Genomic DNA, 17,273 nt, shown 5'->3' on the forward strand with positions numbered 1-17,273 from the left:
AACAAATGGTCTCTTCCGCCCTTGGAGTTGCCAAGTGAGGCCTGGAGCAGCTGGATTCCCTGGGCTCATTATCTCCAAATGGAGCAGTCTCTTCCAATTAACCCAAAATGCTGATACACACACACACACACACACACACACACACACAAAATAAACATGTGTGTATATATAACATATAATTTTATCTATATAAAAATTATCTTTATGCATGTGGAAAACTGACGAAGCACAGCATTCAGATGTCTCTGTGGTTTAGACTCCATCAAATCCCAGGCTCTAGAACTGCTCCTACCTCTCCTGACCTGCTTGCTTCATTGACTCCATGACTGTCCCACAGCCTCATGCCTGGTCTGACCCTCTCTGCCTAGCCCTTTAACACTGATGCTTCATCAGATTCTATGCTTGGTAGTACTCCTAGGTTCTGGATTTTCCTCCATTCCTGGTTCCACAGCACTCATGCTATTATTTCTTCTTTCATCCCTATCAACTTGAAGCTCTCAAATGCGTTCCCGCTTGTATGGAAGAGGAATTATACACTCTGCTCTGTCTTTTTCCTGAGTAGATTGTATTTCTCCTTGATGATCAAGCTTCAATCTCACCTCTTCACAGAAGCTTTCCATGATCCCAAAGTTACTTCCTCCCTCTGTGAATTATTGTCTACCTCATCAACTGTTTTCTGTTAACTGGGCAAAAATACATACATTTTTCCTTCTTTTTCAACTTTTATTTTAAGTTCAGGGGTACATGTGCAGGATGTGCAGGTTTGTTACATAGGTAAATATGTGGCATGGTGGTTTGCTGCACAGATCATTCCATCACCTAAGTATTAAGCCCAGTGGCCATTAGCTCTTCTTTCTGATGCTCTCCCTCCCCGACTTGCCTCTCCTCCAACAGGCCCCAGTGTGTGTTGTTCCCGCCACTTATAAGTGACAACGTGTGGTGTTTGGTTTTCTCTTCCTGCATTAGTTTGCTGATCCTAATGGCTTCTAACTCCATCCATGACCCTGCAAAGGACATGGTCTCATTCTCTTTCATTTCTGCATAGTATGCCATATTGTGTATGTCCCACATTTTCTTTATCCAGTCTATCATTGATGGGCACTCGGGTTGATTCCATGTCTTTGCTATTGTAAATAGTGCTTCAATGAACATACACATGCATGTGTATTTATAATAGAATGATTTAAATTCCATCGAGCATATACCCAGTAATGGGGTTGCTGGGTCAAATGGTATTTCTGCCTCTAGGTCTTTGAGGAGTCGCCACACTGTCTTCCACAGTGGTTAAACTATTTTACACTCCCACCAACAGTACAAACGTTCCTTTTTCTCCACAACCTCACCAGCATCTCTTGTTTTTGACTTTTTAAAAGTAGCTGTTCTGACTGGTGTGAGATGATATCTCAGTGTAGTTTTGATTTGCATTTCTCTAATGATCAGTGATGTTGAGCATTCTTTCATATATATATTTTCTTGATAATTAAATTATAAGCCACTTGAAGGCACATGCCTCTTGATAGCTCCCATAGTGATGTCTAACACTTTGGCTCACATTAGGAAGATGCTTAATAGTTGCTTCTTTTAAATTAGTTGCTGAATTTAAAATATCTCTCTCAGTTCCAAGGTTGAAAAAAGATAGAAATAGCCAAAATCTATATCCTGAACCAAGTACACTGGATTATGGCCAGAGAATCAGTGTAGCTGATCTAAGGGATATGTAAGTATAGACACAAAGTCAACCAAACAAATCCTCTTTAATTCTGACTGGTGCTATTGACTCATACCCCACTGCAGCCTCTTGGTAAATGAGGCTAAGTTATTAAGCATCAAAGGGATGTGTTTGGAGAGGAAAATTGTCTATTTCATATCACGTATACAGAAGGCCACACCCCACCTCCTTCCTTCATAGATCATGGCCAGAGAGGCCACCTAAGTGGCCTCCAACCTCGAGCCTGTTTTGCCACACCAGCTGCATGAGACCTGCAGATGGGAAAATAAAGAGAAGCCCAAAGAAAATCTGCCAAGTAAATTCTTTTAAAAACACCTTAACATTTTAAACTTTCTCTTTTGTCTGCATATCTGTCCCATAGGTAGGGGTGGGTGAGCTTTGAGTAACTCTAGAAGCCAAAACTCTAACTGTGTCTAATAATTGTTTGTGGATAAAATCTTCTAATGCATGTGTGATCACTAAGACAGATATGAACGTGGACCAAGGTATGGGTGTCTTGACTGACTCATCAGAGCTACTGATACATAGCAAAATCCCCCAGATAGAGACAGGGTGTGTTCTCAAGCCATGGCTGGGACTGAAGTTTCCACTCTCAGTTATACAGTCATCAAATATGGGGCATGGCAGCATGCAGGCTAAGAGTTGTGCAAGATTCTTACACAAGGGAGTTCTTGATGGTTGTCCCTAACTAGGTTGGCTCCCAAAATTCGACCAAGAAACTCAAACTATAATTAGTAAAAAATAAAACATGGTCTAATTAATATATCCTAGATAATGTTTGCCTTTACTTGGATGGTTATCTACATGGATAAAGGAAGAAGGGAAGATAAGGGAAAGGCTTTTTCTGTGTTTATTCAACAGTGACTGAGGAGAGGCATTCCGGTTAAGGCAGACACAAGCATTCCAAGCACAAGAAAAGTATGTGCTACAGAGAAGCCAGACAACTCTCCTAGGCTCTCCCGCAGTCCAGATGATATACTGGCAAAAAATTAGCCAGGGCCCTTTTCAGTTTCTTCCTTATCTAGCAACCATCTGACTATTAATTAAATTGGTATTATAGTTTTAAAATGAATCTTTTATGATTTGCTTACCATTAATCAAACCCCCAAGGCTTATTCACCTCAAGGGGAGCTGACAAAATTGAATTCTTCAATCTGCAAAGATCCAGGGCCCCCAAATACCATCATTTCCACTCTCCCCTAAACCCCACAATGAGGCCCAGTCTCAGCACTCAGCCAGCCTATGCCCCACTCTGGCTAATCAGCTTAGCCACATTAATATGAGTGGGCATTTCAGTGTCAACAGATTACTGCCTAGCAACTGACATGCACCATCAGAAAATAAACCAAGAAGAAAGAGTTTATCTATAATATCAAAAATTTTGATAGATAAAACTGCCCATTACAAGGAAGAGGGTGGAAGAACCCTCAACTAAGGGCCAGGCAATGTGTTCATTAATCACAGCATATTCTGTAGGAGGAAGAGAAATGTTGCATCAAATTCATCTTTTTCACCTCAATTACACATCTAGGCTATAGCTCCATGGTCAGATTGAGAGGAAAAGTATGTGGCTAAGAAGACAAACTTGCAGCTGAAATGCTTCACTGGTGCTTCTTTTGTTTTACGACATTGGATCTTCACAGCTACTGATTGTTCCCAAGTACACAGTATCTGCAGCAACCACTTTGGTCTCCAGGAATGTGGTGATTATTGACCCTGATTCATTCCTCTTCATGGATCCTATATGATCATCCTCCAAAAAGAGCTTTCACAAACTCAAATAAACACAGGAAAGGAAGACCTTCTTATGTTTGAGTGTAGATTTAATCCTATAACTCTCTCTCATCATAAATTGCTTCTTAGGCAAGAAACATTGGATTTTTCTTGTATTTGTCATTGCCACAGGTTCCATACAACCATTCCTTTAACACATAATGCATTCCCTCTCCATTTTTTTGCTTTTCTCTTCATGCTTTAGCCTTAGTCTTCTCTCACCTAAAACACTGCAAGCTGCTTCTCCCAGAGCTCTCACTTTGACTCTGGACTACCCACATTGCATCTTTAAGTCTCTGCCAAGATTTTCTCTTTTTATATCTTTTTAATTTTAATTTTTTGTGGATACATAGGTGTATATATTTACAGGGTACATGCAATGTTTTGATACAGGCATGCAATGTGGAATTAGCACAACATGGAAAATGGGGTATCCATCTCCTCAAGCATTTATCTTTTGAGTTACAAACAATCCAATTATACTCTTTATTTTAAAATATACAATCATTCATTATAGTCACTCTGCTGTGCTATCAAATAGTAGATCTTATTCTATTTTTTGAACCCTCTCATCTTTTGATATTAAAAAATAATCTTTATCTCTTTAAGCTTTATCAATGATTTTCCAATGAAATTTAGGATCTTCTCTGTATCCTGAATTGCCTTACTTTTTCCCCACTTCCTTGTCTTGTTCAAATGCAAATTTCATTAGTGATTTCCAGATCAATGATAGTTCAGAAAGCAAGCAAGTCAAAGTGACCAAGGGCATGGCGTGGAAAGTGCTCTAAGAGAGGAATTCACAGAACAACTATTAAAAGATGTCAATAGGGTTGTATTAGTCCATTTTCATACTGCTGTAAAGAACTACCTGAGACTGGGTAAGTTATAAAGGAAAGAGGTTTAATTGACTCACAGTTCAGCATAACTAGCATAACTATGGAGGCCTCAGGAAACTTAGAATCATGGTAGAAAGCAAAGGGAAAGCAAAGCACTTTCCTCACAAGACGGCAGGAAGGAGAGCTACTGAGAAAAGGGAGAAAAGCCCTTGTAAAACCACCAGATCCACTCACTCACTATCACAAGAACCCACAATTCAATTACCTCCACCTGGTCTCTCCCTTGACATGTGGGGATTATGGGGATTACAATTTAAAATGAGATTAGGTTGGGGGCACAGAGCCTGACCATATCAAGGATCAAGTAGGGGGCTCAAACTAAAGGATGAGCTCTATCAGATAAGAACTTAGGTTCCCATATTTGGGTTAAAATTCATAAATGATCAAAGCATAAGATGACAGAAAATATAGACTATTTTAGGTTATTGTGACCAACAGATCACAGTGGGTAGTGTTACGATGAAGAGAGGGTCACAGTTACTACAGTTACAGATGGATTCTGGGTACAACATTTACACTGAAGTGTCTTTGCCAAGGGAGACAACAGTCTCAACATCCAGTGGGTTGGCCTGATCTATTCCAGAGACCGTGTCTTGTTCAGAGCATCACACTTGAAGAGAAACTTTGACCAATGGGAGTATGTCAGAGAAGGAAGTTCAGGATGCTAAGGACCTTAGAAACTATATCTAAACAAGATTCATTCACAGAAGCAGGAATGTCTGGCAAAAAGAAAATAACTACTTACATGGCTGTTGGAAGACCAGCAATCACAAACTCAAATTTTCAAAAGGCTGGGCAGAAACACAGATGAGAGAAAAGAGCCACATGTAAAAAGAGAAAAAAGCTCAAGCATGGTATGCCACCTGAGAATCCACCTAGCCTTGGCATTGGCAGGAGGCCTCGGGGGTCGTGGTGCCTGACAGTGACCTTCTGATGATGGCTGTTGTGTGTGAATGTGGGCCTAATGCTGCCATCATTTTTGGTTTCCTAAGAGAAGCCAGAAATCCAAATTGTTATGCAACATGTCTCCATTTTTAATTTTAGCAACTATCACAAAATGTTGAAAGAGACACTGTGCAGCCCAAATATAACATATCTATGGGCTAATGGCGGCCCAGGGTTGCCAGGTCACTAGGTCAACAAGAGATGATTCTTGGTTTCAACAGAGTACCATGCTAAAACAAATGCACAGTAGATTTCACTTGCGTTATAAAAGAACTTCCAAATGTTTATGATTCATAGCCAGAGAAAAGGTTCTCTCCTCAGGTTCTGAACAATAGGAAATTACCAAGATGATACTGGATGACAATATTGAGAGCTGTTATTTGAGAAAGGATTTTCTCCTGAGGCATACATGTTGAACCAAATTCTATTAGTTATGCTTTTATACCAAGATAGTGGTTTATAGTTTACAAAAGGCTTATACATCATCTCATATTAAAGGTTATTGGAACAGTCCTTTGAAATAGAAAAGTAGGTATTGCTGTTTTACAAATGAGTTCACCGAGTAGCTGAGATAGTAAATAACTCATAGAAGGTCATCCTGGAAACGGGGCAGCAGAACTGAGATCGGATGATGCAGGTCATCCAACTCCAAATGCAAACGTCTTTCGGCTGCTGCTTCCTAGTCAAACTCTAAGGGTCAAAGATTCTCAACTGGATTTGCTTGTTGCTGTGAGAGGTCAACCCACCTCCCAGAGTTCTCTCCTGAACATTCCCATGTCCCTAAAAGGCCTTTCTGTCCCTTCCACTACTGCCTGAAAGTTCCTGTGCTTCATGATTTCTTGTTGAATTTTTTCTAATCTGACTACATCAGTTATGGAAATGTTCTCTCAACTCTTACTGCTCCAAACTAGACTCACTCTTGACACGTATTTGTCCAAAATATTTGTCTTCTCTATATCTTTTACATATTTGTCTTATAAGGACAAAATTTACCCACAAAGCCACGCATGCGCGCGCGCACACACACACACACACACACACACACACACACACACACACAAACAACAGAGGATTTTGTACTTGATTAATGAGTCATCAAAACATCATAATTTCAGGACTTGTATTAATAAGCTGGCCAGGAGGAAAAGAATCTGTCGTCAATCGTGACTTCTGGTTCTCTGTCATCTCTACTTTCTTCCAGCAAGTTTGGTTCCGTCAAAAACCAGCTGGCAGCCTTGTTCCTGCATGCCCAATGCAGGAGAGACAGTAAAGAAGATTTAGTTCTCTGTATTCAGGGTCATTGATGCCAAGTTGAAATATGTCATTCTGGCCCAGCTCAGTGGCCCACACCTGTAATTCCAGCACATTGGAAGGCCGAGTGAGCGAATCACTTGAGTCCAGGAGTTCAAGACCAGCGGTTGGAGGATTACCTGAGCCTGGGAGATCAAGGCTGAAGTAAGCTGTGATCATGTCACTGCACTCCAGCCAGGGTGTCAAAGTGAGACCCTGTCAAAAAAAAGAAGGAAGGAAGGGAGAAAAGGAGGGGAGGGAGGGAGGGAAGGGAGGAAGATGCCAGTCTGTCTTAGATTGAAGTGGACCTTATCTGAGCAGAACACACACACACGTACACGCACACATGCATGTACACGTGCATGCACACACACACACACACACGCACACATTATGGAGAAATGGCTAATTAAGCAAAGCTTCCAAATGATAGTTTGGCTAAAATGTAGACTTTTAAAAATGTGAGCACTGTCAAGGGCTTTTCCTTGTTGACCCATGAATCCATCAAGTACAAACATTTTCTAATGCACTATAATTAAGTCTGTGCAGCCAAATGTCATTCAGCATGAAATATATTTTTACAACTTTCATCTGTCTAAAATCTTGCATTAAAAATGAAAGACAAAAATGTATAAAAGTGGAAAACATGCATAGAAATATGTAAGAGAGGAAACAATACCCCAAGAATGTTAGTGCATGCAGCCACACAGAGAGAAGACTATTTTTGTTTTGTTTTGTTTTGACTGTTTTGTTTTGGTGATCTAACTGGTCAAATGACCTATTAAGAATATTTCATAGAGCTTATGTCCCAGTGCTCTAATCTCTCCAGACAAGGTTCATATTTGTATGGGTTACTTATTCTCTCTTTGTTGACTAAGTCAATAATCAGAATCAGCAGGTTTGGAGTCAGATTGGCAGGGATAAGCAGCCTAGCTCAGGAGAAATAAGTATAAAAGCCCCAGGCTGGGAGCAGCCATCACAGAACTCTACCATTCTTGGCAGGATGGCTTCTCATCATCTGCTCCTCCTCTGCCTCGCTGGACTGGTATTTGTGTCTGAGGCTGGCCATATGGTGAGTGTTTGTTTCTGTGACATCCTGTTTCCACATTTAAGATGCACATTACCTGAAGTAGAAGTGGATCCTTCTGGCTTTGCCAACCAACTTTTGTTACTAGGGCAAGGGTATTCAGCATCTGTTTTAAATATCATTGATTAGAACTTCAAAAAGAATGAAGCTCCGCTGAGCTTGCTGAGCTTACTGAGCTGGGACTTGAATTCTGGACATTCTGCCTCATAGCTTTGGTGCATTGGGTTTGCAAAGTCTGGTACCTCAATTTCCTCAGATAGATGATAGAAATAAAGATGTGATATTAAGGAAGATGTTAATACTGAATTTTCAGAAAAGCATCCCTTTATCAAATGTATTTGGGGGGCAAACCGCATGAGATTATATTCTGGCCCTATAGCTAGTCAAAATGTATTTATTGATTAATCTTTAAAAAGGCTGGTGAGTAATATTCTAGATATCTATCTAATTCTTAAATCCTCTAGAAGAATTAATTAATACTATAAAATGGGTCAGGATGTAGACTGACATTATTTTATAACAACCGGTAAGAGGGAGCGACTATGGCAACAACTAAAATGATCTCAGGGAAAACTCTTTGGCCCTATGTATGGTACATTACATCTTTTCAGTGATTGCACTCAAATGGAGAGGCTTAACAAAGCAACTATCCTCAGGGGGCCAATTTTCTCCCTTAAAATTCATTATACACATCCCTGGTTGATAGCAGCATGTCTGGAGGCAGAAACCATTCTTGCCTTGGAAATAATTATGTCTGTGTTATACTGCATAGGGAAGCTCAGTAATTGTCAACACTTATGTTCCTGATAATGGGATCAGTGTGTAATTCTTGCTTTGTTCCAGATTTCTAATACCATAAACCATAAATCCTTTCACTCTGATCAATTTTGTTAACTTCTCATTTGTCTTCTCTACACCCAGGGATACAGCTGTCCTCTGATGGTCAAAGTTCTAGATGCGGTCCAAGGCCGTCCTGCCGTCAATGTAGCTGTGAGTGTGTTCAAAAAGGCTGCTGATGAGACCTGGGAGCCATTTGCCTTTGGGTAAGTTGCCAAAGAACCCTCCCATGGGACTTGGTTTTATCTTCCCATTCTCTCCTCACTTGGTAGAGAGAGGTTCACATCCTCTGCTAAAGAATTTACAAGTAGATTAAAAGACATGGGCAGAGATCAAGTGTACCCTCTGAAGGATGCCTTCTTTTTGTTTTGCTTAGCTAGGAAGTGATCAGGAAACTGAGCATCATTTAGGGGCAGACAGTCGGGAAAAGAAGGAATCAGAATGCCTCTCCTCTAGCTGGGGCTTGCAACCCTTTTGGGACACAGATCACTTTATGTAGGTGATGAAAACTAAAGACTCTATGCCCAGAAAAAATGCACAGATACACACCCATACACAACCATGTATGCAATTTTAGGAGTTTCACAGATTCCCTGTGTCTCTGTGTAACACCAAAGATGAGAGTCCTTGTCCTAGACTTTTAGGAAAGAGGTCCAATGTGTATTAACTCATTAATGGCAGAAAAGGAATTCAGGAACATTATTTACTGGACATCATCTGTAGTTAATTTGGATCACCCAGAAGCCAGGGCTTTTGCCTAATTAACACTTTGGGGCACCTACTGTGTGCAAGGTGGGGAGCTGACAAGCTCAGTAAAAAAAAAAAGAAGAAGACAGAAGAGATGGATCCGTGAGGCAAAGTACAGCCCCAGACTCATCCCACAATCACCCAACATCATGTGCAAGAGAGACTGCTCACCTTCATTAGCCAGTTCACAATTTTCATGGAGTTTTTTTTTTACCTGCACTAGCAAAGCTTCAAGGAAAATACATGTTAATAAACCTAAGCAAAGGACTGAAAGACAGAGCAATTAGGAGACCCTTAGCAGCCAGCAGAAGAGGAACTGCTATGTATTTACGTCTCTTCAGAGAATTTCTGTTGCATTTTAATTGAACCCCAAGAACCACATGATTCTTCAACCGTTATTGGGAAGATCATTTTCTTTGGTCTGGTTTTAACTAACTTTTTATTTGGTAATTCATTTATGTTTACATAAAATGCCAAGCATAACATGAAAAGTGGTTATGGGACTATTCTTTGGTATAAAGAGAATGGACACCAAAAATATTTAAATGTTCTTGTGAATCTTTTTCCTTTTGCCAGGACCAAAAAAAAAAGGAAGTGAAAAGAAGAAAGGGAAAGGAGAGGAGGGGCACGATCAGAGTCAGTAAAGACAACTTCTATTTTTATCTGTCTTAGCTGTTGCAGTCTAATGGGAAGCAATTTCTAACATTAAACTATAGAGCTGGTACTTACATGGAAATGGAAGTTGCCTAGTGTTTGTTGCTGGCAAAGAGTTACCAGAGAGGTTAAATATATAAAAGGGAAAAGAGTCAGATACAGGTTCTTCTTCCTACTTTAGATTGTCCACTGTGTGTGCAAATGACACTCCCTGGTGGTGTGTGGATGCTCTGAAAGGTATTGTCACACCACAAGGGAGAGAATGAGACCCTGCTGTCCTGAGAAGTGCAGTTAGAACAGCTGTGACCACTTCCAGGGTTGGTCACAACATCCCAACCAATCATCAATCTTGAATCACAAGGACTCTTTCTTAAGTAAACATTATACCTGGCTGGGCGTGGTGGCTCATGCCAGTAATCCCAGTACTTTGGGAGGCCTAGGTGGGCATATCACCTGAGGTCAAGAGTTCAAGACCCAGCCTGGCCAACATGGTGAAACCCCATCTCTAGAAAAAATACAAAAATTCACCAGGTGTGGTGCCAGGTGCCTGTTATCCCAGTTACTTGGGAGGCTGAGGCTAAAGAATCCCTAGAAGTCGAGGTTGCAGTGAACTGGGATTGAGCCATTGCACTCCAGCCTGGATAACAAGAGTAAAACTCTGTCTCAAAAAATAAAAAATATATATACCTACATTCTCTTCCCATCAAAGGAAAAAATCTACAGTGAGCTTTTTAAAAAGTTTCTGCAAACTTTTTGCTGTTTAATTTCAGACAGTTATGAATTTTCCCCACTTCTGACTTAGTTGAAGGGAAACGTATATAACATGTGTGTGTGTATGTGTCTGTGTGTCTGTGTGTGTTTGTGTGTGTGTGTGTGTGGTATCACTTTGCCATGCCATTTACTTCCTCCATGCCTAACTTAACCCAGAATTTCACTCCTTATAGGAAAACCAGTGAGTCTGGAGAGCTGCATGGGCTTACAACTGAAGAGAAATTTGTGAAAGGGGTATACAAAGTGGAAATAAACAGCAAATCTTACTGGCACACCCTTGGCATCACCTCATTCCATGAGCATGCAGATGTGAGTACACAGACCTTTGAGGGCTGTTTTGGTTTTGGTTTTGGTTTTGGTTTTTGTCTTTGGTGTCCCAGGAAATGCAGTTTTACTTAGCGTATTACAGAAATGTCCTAAAGAAGGTACATTTCTCTTATACAAGAAGAAATTCACAACACTCTGAGAAGCAAATTTCTTTTTGACTTTGTGAAAACCCACTTAGCAACATGACCTGAACTTACATGACACTATTCGTAGCCTATTCGTGCCACTTGATATGAATATTGATGTATTTGCTGATGAAATAATATGTTTATGAAGCAGCCCTCCAGACCCTACATAGAGTGTTATGAAACAAGAGATGCACCATTTTATTTCCTTAAAACCTAAAACGTTATTTCAAAACACATCTGGCTCCTCGGAGGTTTGGATAAGTGATTCTTGGAACACATACATATAGAGACAATAAATCAAAGTAATGATGGCAACACAAGAGCTAGCATTTAGCAAGCCTTCACCATGTGGCAGACATGATTATAAGTGTTTTCTGTATTTAACCCACTTAATCCTCAGGAACAGGCCACCGAGGTCAGTCCTATTATTATCCCTATCTTACAGATGAAGAAAATGAGACACCACGAAGTCAAATATTTTGTCAAAGGTCACAAGGCTAGGAAATACAGGAGTAGAAATGTTTACAAATAAGACCCAGGCTGGGTTTGGCCTCAGTACTGCTATGTCTCCTCAGTTCACTATGCTAACATTGTGCCCAGGAAACTTTTTCCCCCGTGAAGAGCCAAGCTTTAAAAAAGAAAAGCCGCATGTGTCACGTGCTCTGTTCCCCTGCCTATGGTAAGGATCGTCAAACAGTTATACATGGGCCCAGTCTCCCTGCCTCCTCTTTGTGTTGATTTCTTAAATCATTTGAAACAGATGGCTGTCATGGAAATAGAATCCAGACATGTTGGTCAGAGTTAAAGATCAACTAATTCCATCAAAAATAGCTCGGCATGAAAGGGAACTCTTCTCTCTGGCTTAGTCATGGATGAGACTTTCAATTGATATAAAATGGTTCCCTTATTAGGCAATGTTACGGGGGAAATGATAGGGGCTTGTTTGATTTCTGGGACCCACAAGTCACAAAGGAAGACCCCATCTACCAAGAAGCATGTCCCTTTATTACCCCTCAGCCAGGCAGCAACACACAGAACCCAGTCAGGGCAGGAGCAGCATTTCAGTAGTGCCCAGCACAAGACATCACCCTAGAGTATCAGCCCCTACCCTTGAGTAGTGGATCTGCCTACTTGAGACCATTGTCTGCCTAAGACCTGGGTCTCAGCCTGATGGGACCATCTATAAAGGTTCATTGCCATACTGCCCACGTGTTGTTCTTTCATTAGATCTTAGCTTCCTTGTCTGCTATTCACTCTTACAGTATTCATTCAAGAAACATTAAAAAATAAAATAAAAGCATTCTATGTGTGGAGCACTCTGCTAGATGCTGGAGATTTAGAAATGAAAATGCATCCCTACCCTTGGAATGGAGGGGAAATGACTGATGTAAGACAGATTAGGCAGGACTGTCAGCCCAGCTTGAGGCCTGGATAGATATGGAGATCAAGAGAGAGCAAGCAGTGAGAGATGAGGCCCAGTGCCTCACTTTAGTGACTGGTGTATGGTAGGCTTCGTGCAGCTTCTTCTGATAAATGCCTCCTTCAGAACTGTTCACTTCTACCTTGGCCAATGAGCCAGGTGGTCATAGTAGATTTACCAAGGGAAATTGGAAACTTTTATTTGGAGCTCTTAGGCCTCTTCACTTCAGGGATTTTTTTTTTCTTTTTTTTGAGATGGAGTTTCGCTCTGTCACCCAGGCTAGAATGCAGCAGTGCAATCTCGGCTCACTGCAAATTCTACCTCCCAGGCTCAAGCAATTCTCCTGCCTCAGCCTCCTGAGTAGCTGGGATTACAGGCATGCACTACTATGCCCAGATAGTTTTTGTATTTTTAGTTGAGACAGAGTTTCTCCATGTTTGCCAGGCTAGTCTCGAACTCCTGACCGCAGGTGATCCACATGCCTCAGCCTTCCAAAGTGCTGGGAGTACAGGCATGAGCCACCACGCCTGGCTACTTCATGGATTTTTGATCACAGAATATGCCTCTTACAATTTTTAAAAAAGAATCAGTGGGCTGAAGGTCAATGTCACCATAAAAGACATTTTCATTAGTTGATTCTAGGGAGTTGGCTAAGGGGAGCACTTTCTTCTTCAGAGAGACTCAGGTGATTCTCACTTCCTCTTGCCCCAGTATTGTTTTTGTTTTTGGTATGTTCACTCAGATCCTTTTTTCCTCCTATCCCTAAGTAATCCAGGTTTCTTTTTCCCATATTTGGAACAAAATGTATTTATGCAGAGTGTGCCCAAACCTCAATCCAAGGCCTGTATACAAAATAAATCAAATTCAACACATCTTTACGTCTTCTAGCTCTCTCCTAACCTCAATTTATCCCAGCTTGCCTCACTCTGAGAACCAAGGCTGCGCCAGCTTGAGTCGCGGATACGCTACTGAATTTGACAGAACTGTGTGATTAACTGGAACAGCATTTTGATCCACAATTTGCCCAGTTAGAAAGCTTAAATGAGCTTAAATGTGCATGTATATATATTTCAAAATTCCACCATGATCTTCCACATTCTGCCTGTACTGTCAATAGAGCCCCGTAATGCTTTTACTTCATATTTCATTGCTTGTTATACATAAAAATATACTTCTTCGTCTTCGAAAATGCAAAGAATAGTGGGGTAAGGGAATCTCTAGGCTTGGAGACAGGAGACTTACCTTCCTACTGTGGTTCTGTCAGTATGTAGGCTGGGATGATACCATAATTCAAGTCTGGTTTGCTCATCTGTAAAATGGGAAGAATGTTTCCAATGCTAAGTCTCAAAGTCTGTGATTGGCAGCCACTATTGCAGCAGCTCTTCAATGACTGAATGCATTTTTGCATTCTCCCCACCTTTTTTTTTTTTAAATCTAATCAAATATACAAGCCTTTAGGGTCTCTGGGATTTCCATAGGTCAAGCGAGGGCCACCCTGACTTTTGGTGTGAATTTGCAAAAAAGACCAGATTTTATAGGCAGTCGAGAACAACTCCTGCTCTAAGGACTGCACATGCTTCCAAAGGCTTAGCTTGCCAGTGTATCTGAGCTTTTTCCTTCTGTTCAAACTGTTCCAAAAAAATAAAAGAATGAAATTAATTAATTTGGCAGTGGACTTCTGGGGGTCAGTAGTGTGTGTCTTCTGTCACGTTTTTCGAGCTCTGATGGAAATGGATCCTGTCTGTCTTCTCTCACAGGTGGTATTCTCCGCCAACGACTCCGGTCCCCGCCACTACATCGTCGCCGCCCTGCTAAGTCCCTATTCCTACTCCACCACGGCTGTCGTCTCCGATCCCAGAAAATGAGGAACTTCTCCTCCAGGGGATCTGAAGGACGAGGGATGGGATTTCATGTAACCAAGAGTATTCCATTTTTACTAACGCAGTGTTTTTACCTCATAAGCTATGTTAGAAATTCAGGCAGAGACAATAAAACATTCCTGTGAAAGGCACTTTTCATTCCATTTTAATTTGATTTTTTAAATTCCCTATTGTCCCTTCCAAAAAAAAAAAAAGAATCAAAATTTTACAAAGAAGCAAAGGAATTCTAGAAAGTATCTGGTCAGAACGCTGGGAGAGATCCAAATTTCCAATGTCTTGCAAGCAAAGCACGTATTAAATGTGATCTGCAGCCATTAAAAAGACACATTCTGCAAATGAGAAAGCTTTGTTTTCCTGTAACCTTCAGTGAATAGCAAAAGACACATTCTAAGGGCCCACTTCTTTACTGTGGGCATTTTTTTTTTTTTTTTTTTTTTCTTTTTTGAGACAGAGTCTCACTCTGTTACTCAGACTGGAGTGCAGTGGTGGGATCTCGGCTCACTGCAACCTCTGCCTCCTGGGTTCAAGTGATTCTCCTACCTCAGCCTCCCGAGTAGCTGGGATTACAGGTGCCCACCACCATACTTGGCTAATTTTTGTTTTTTTAGTGGAGATTGTGTTTTTGCCATTTTGGCCAGGCTGGACTCGAACTCCTGACCTCAGGCAATCCACCTGCCTCTACCTTCCAAAGTGCTGGGATTACAGGCACGAGACATTGTACCCAGCCCCTACTCTGGGCATTTGTTTGAAGTGCTTTACTGATTTAAGAGAAGGACTGCTCCAACGAGACACACCTACAGCAATTCAGGCTGTCCGATCAGTTCAGGTCAGCTCCGCACTGCAGTCAGCCGGGTCAGGGGCAAACCAAAGAACCCCACACACCCAATTTACTTAGGCTGATCCAAAACCCATGCATAGAGAACTTGCATACACCAGCACTAGTTTAGGTGATCCGAAAATAAAGAATAGGACCTAGTGCCTGCATTTATTTAAAGAACTTACAGTCTTTTGAGAGGGTAACTGTGTCATCGAGGTTTGACAGGAGGCTATGGTACAAGTCACAGCAAGGGTACAATAGAGGAAGAAGCCAATACCCCAGAGAAATCAGGGAATGACTCTGAATAGGTGTCACTTAATCTGAGTGTTGGTAATTTGTCAGACAGACAAGGGAAAAGGTATTCTAGGTAGAGAGAATAGTTTGCAAGGTCCAGCCAAGCGAAACACTTTGGTAAGTTGAGAGAACAGATGGTGATTTAGAACGTTGAAGGGCAACGGTAGGTGGGATGGGTTGTGCTGCGATCACAAATAACCCCAAATCTCAAGGACTTAACAAAGTAACAGTCTATGTCTCACTTGTCCAGGTCCAATGCAGAACTCCTGGCTCTAGAGACTCACTAGGATGGCTTTCCCTCTAATGGTGACTCTTCGAGACAGTTTGATTTAGTCTCGTGGCTTCAAGGTCACTCTGGTTATATTTAGCCAGCAGACTGAGGGTATGGTAGTATGGTATTAGACCCCTGTGTGCTAAAGTGTCACACCTGAGTCCCACTGACATCTCACTGGCCAGAGCTAGTTACATGCTCCCATCTAGATGTGCTGAGAATTGTGGCCCCTGGCTGGGAGCCATTTCCCAGAACAATTAATCTGAGTTGTCCAACAACTTTCTCTACCACAGTAGGGTTGGGACTGGTGGGACATGAGACTAGAGTGAAAGCTGGTTTTATTTGCCACCCATTAGAGCTGTGAATCTGTCTTAAAAGCAACATGGGTCCATTGAAGGGAACCTTGGCATCAGTCACGTGGTTGGGACAAGAATAGTTACCACTTGCCCATAATCTCCAACCAGGGTTCTCTAGTAAAACCTGAGTTAGACACATGGCTTAGGCCAAACCTACCTGAACAGTCTTTCTATTTTCCTCCAAATTCAAATCTAAAATCTTGCTACCCTCTAACTGGCTCTGTTGAGAGAAGAAACTTGAAGAGACTATCGTGTAGGTTTGGACTTTTTCACATGCACTTTTCCCAAAATACACAGCACAATCAATGTCTCCAATTCTATTCCATCTTGTTAGCAAGTCTTTGTTCCATGCATATTGGTGAATCCATATCAAACTGCCATATTTATAGATGAAATGGCCAAATATTGGCCATTTCATAAGGTTCAGTCTATTACCTACCTTGATTGTATTGGTCAATAACCTGCCTATTTTCGGAATGCTACATATTCATTTGACTTTGTTAAATTGTTATGGATTTTTATAATCAAAACAGGTTGAAAATATGAGTCAGTTTGAAACTATATACATATGGCCAGGCACAGTGGCTCATGCCTGTAATCCCAGCACTTTGGGAGGCCGAGGCAGGCAGATCACATGAGGCCAAGAGTTCAAGATCAGCCTGGCCAACATGGTGAAACGCCATCTTTACTAAAAATACAAAAATTAGCTGGGCGTGGTGGTGGGCACCTGTAGTCCCAGCTACTCAGGAAACCAAGGCAGGAAAATCACTTTAATCCGGAGGGTGGAGGTTGCAGTGAGCTGAGATTGTGCCACTGCACTCCAGCCTGGTGAGAGAGCAAGACTCTGTCTCAAAAAGAAAAGAAAAGAAACTATAATCATATTTTTTAAGGAATTGGTTCATGAAATTATGTAGGCTGGCAAGTTTAAAATATGCAGGGCAGGCCCTGCAGGAAACCCAGGGAAGGGTTGATGTTGCAGTCTCACCTGGAAGCAGAATTCCTTCTTCCTCATGGGTCAGGAGGGGGAGGCTGAGTCTATTCTTTTAAGGTG

The 17,273-nt window shown here is 41.4% G+C and overlaps 1 protein-coding gene across 1 annotated transcript; it reads left to right on the top strand.

Annotated features, from left to right (window-relative positions):
- The first annotated feature begins 7,619 nt into the window (after positions 1-7,619).
- Positions 7,620-14,486, top strand: TTR (transthyretin). The gene is made up of 4 exons (NM_001267750.1): positions 7,620-7,705; positions 8,642-8,763; positions 10,903-11,038; positions 14,362-14,486. Exons 1-4 carry the CDS (start codon positions 7,637-7,639, stop codon positions 14,467-14,469), a joined length of 435 nt encoding a protein of 144 aa, NP_001254679.1. The 5' UTR covers positions 7,620-7,636; the 3' UTR covers positions 14,470-14,486.
- Positions 14,487-17,273: the final 2,787 nt, after the last annotated feature.

Source organism: Callithrix jacchus, chromosome 13 (assembly GCF_049354715.1).
Source record: "Callithrix jacchus isolate 240 chromosome 13, calJac240_pri, whole genome shotgun sequence".
Classification (NCBI taxonomy): Eukaryota; Metazoa; Chordata; class Mammalia; order Primates; family Cebidae; genus Callithrix; species Callithrix jacchus.

Bases quoted from the DNA above. Each gene is read 5' to 3' on its own strand.
- TTR (NM_001267750.1), top strand. From the start codon at position 7,637: ATGGCTTCTCATCATCTGCTCCTCCTCTGCCTCGCTGGACTGGTATTT. The intron at 7,706-8,641 runs GTGAGTGTTTGT...CTCTACACCCAG, and splicing joins TGTCTGAGGCTGGCCATATG to GGATACAGCTGTCCTCTGAT. The intron at 8,764-10,902 runs GTAAGTTGCCAA...CACTCCTTATAG, and splicing joins TGGGAGCCATTTGCCTTTGG to GAAAACCAGTGAGTCTGGAG.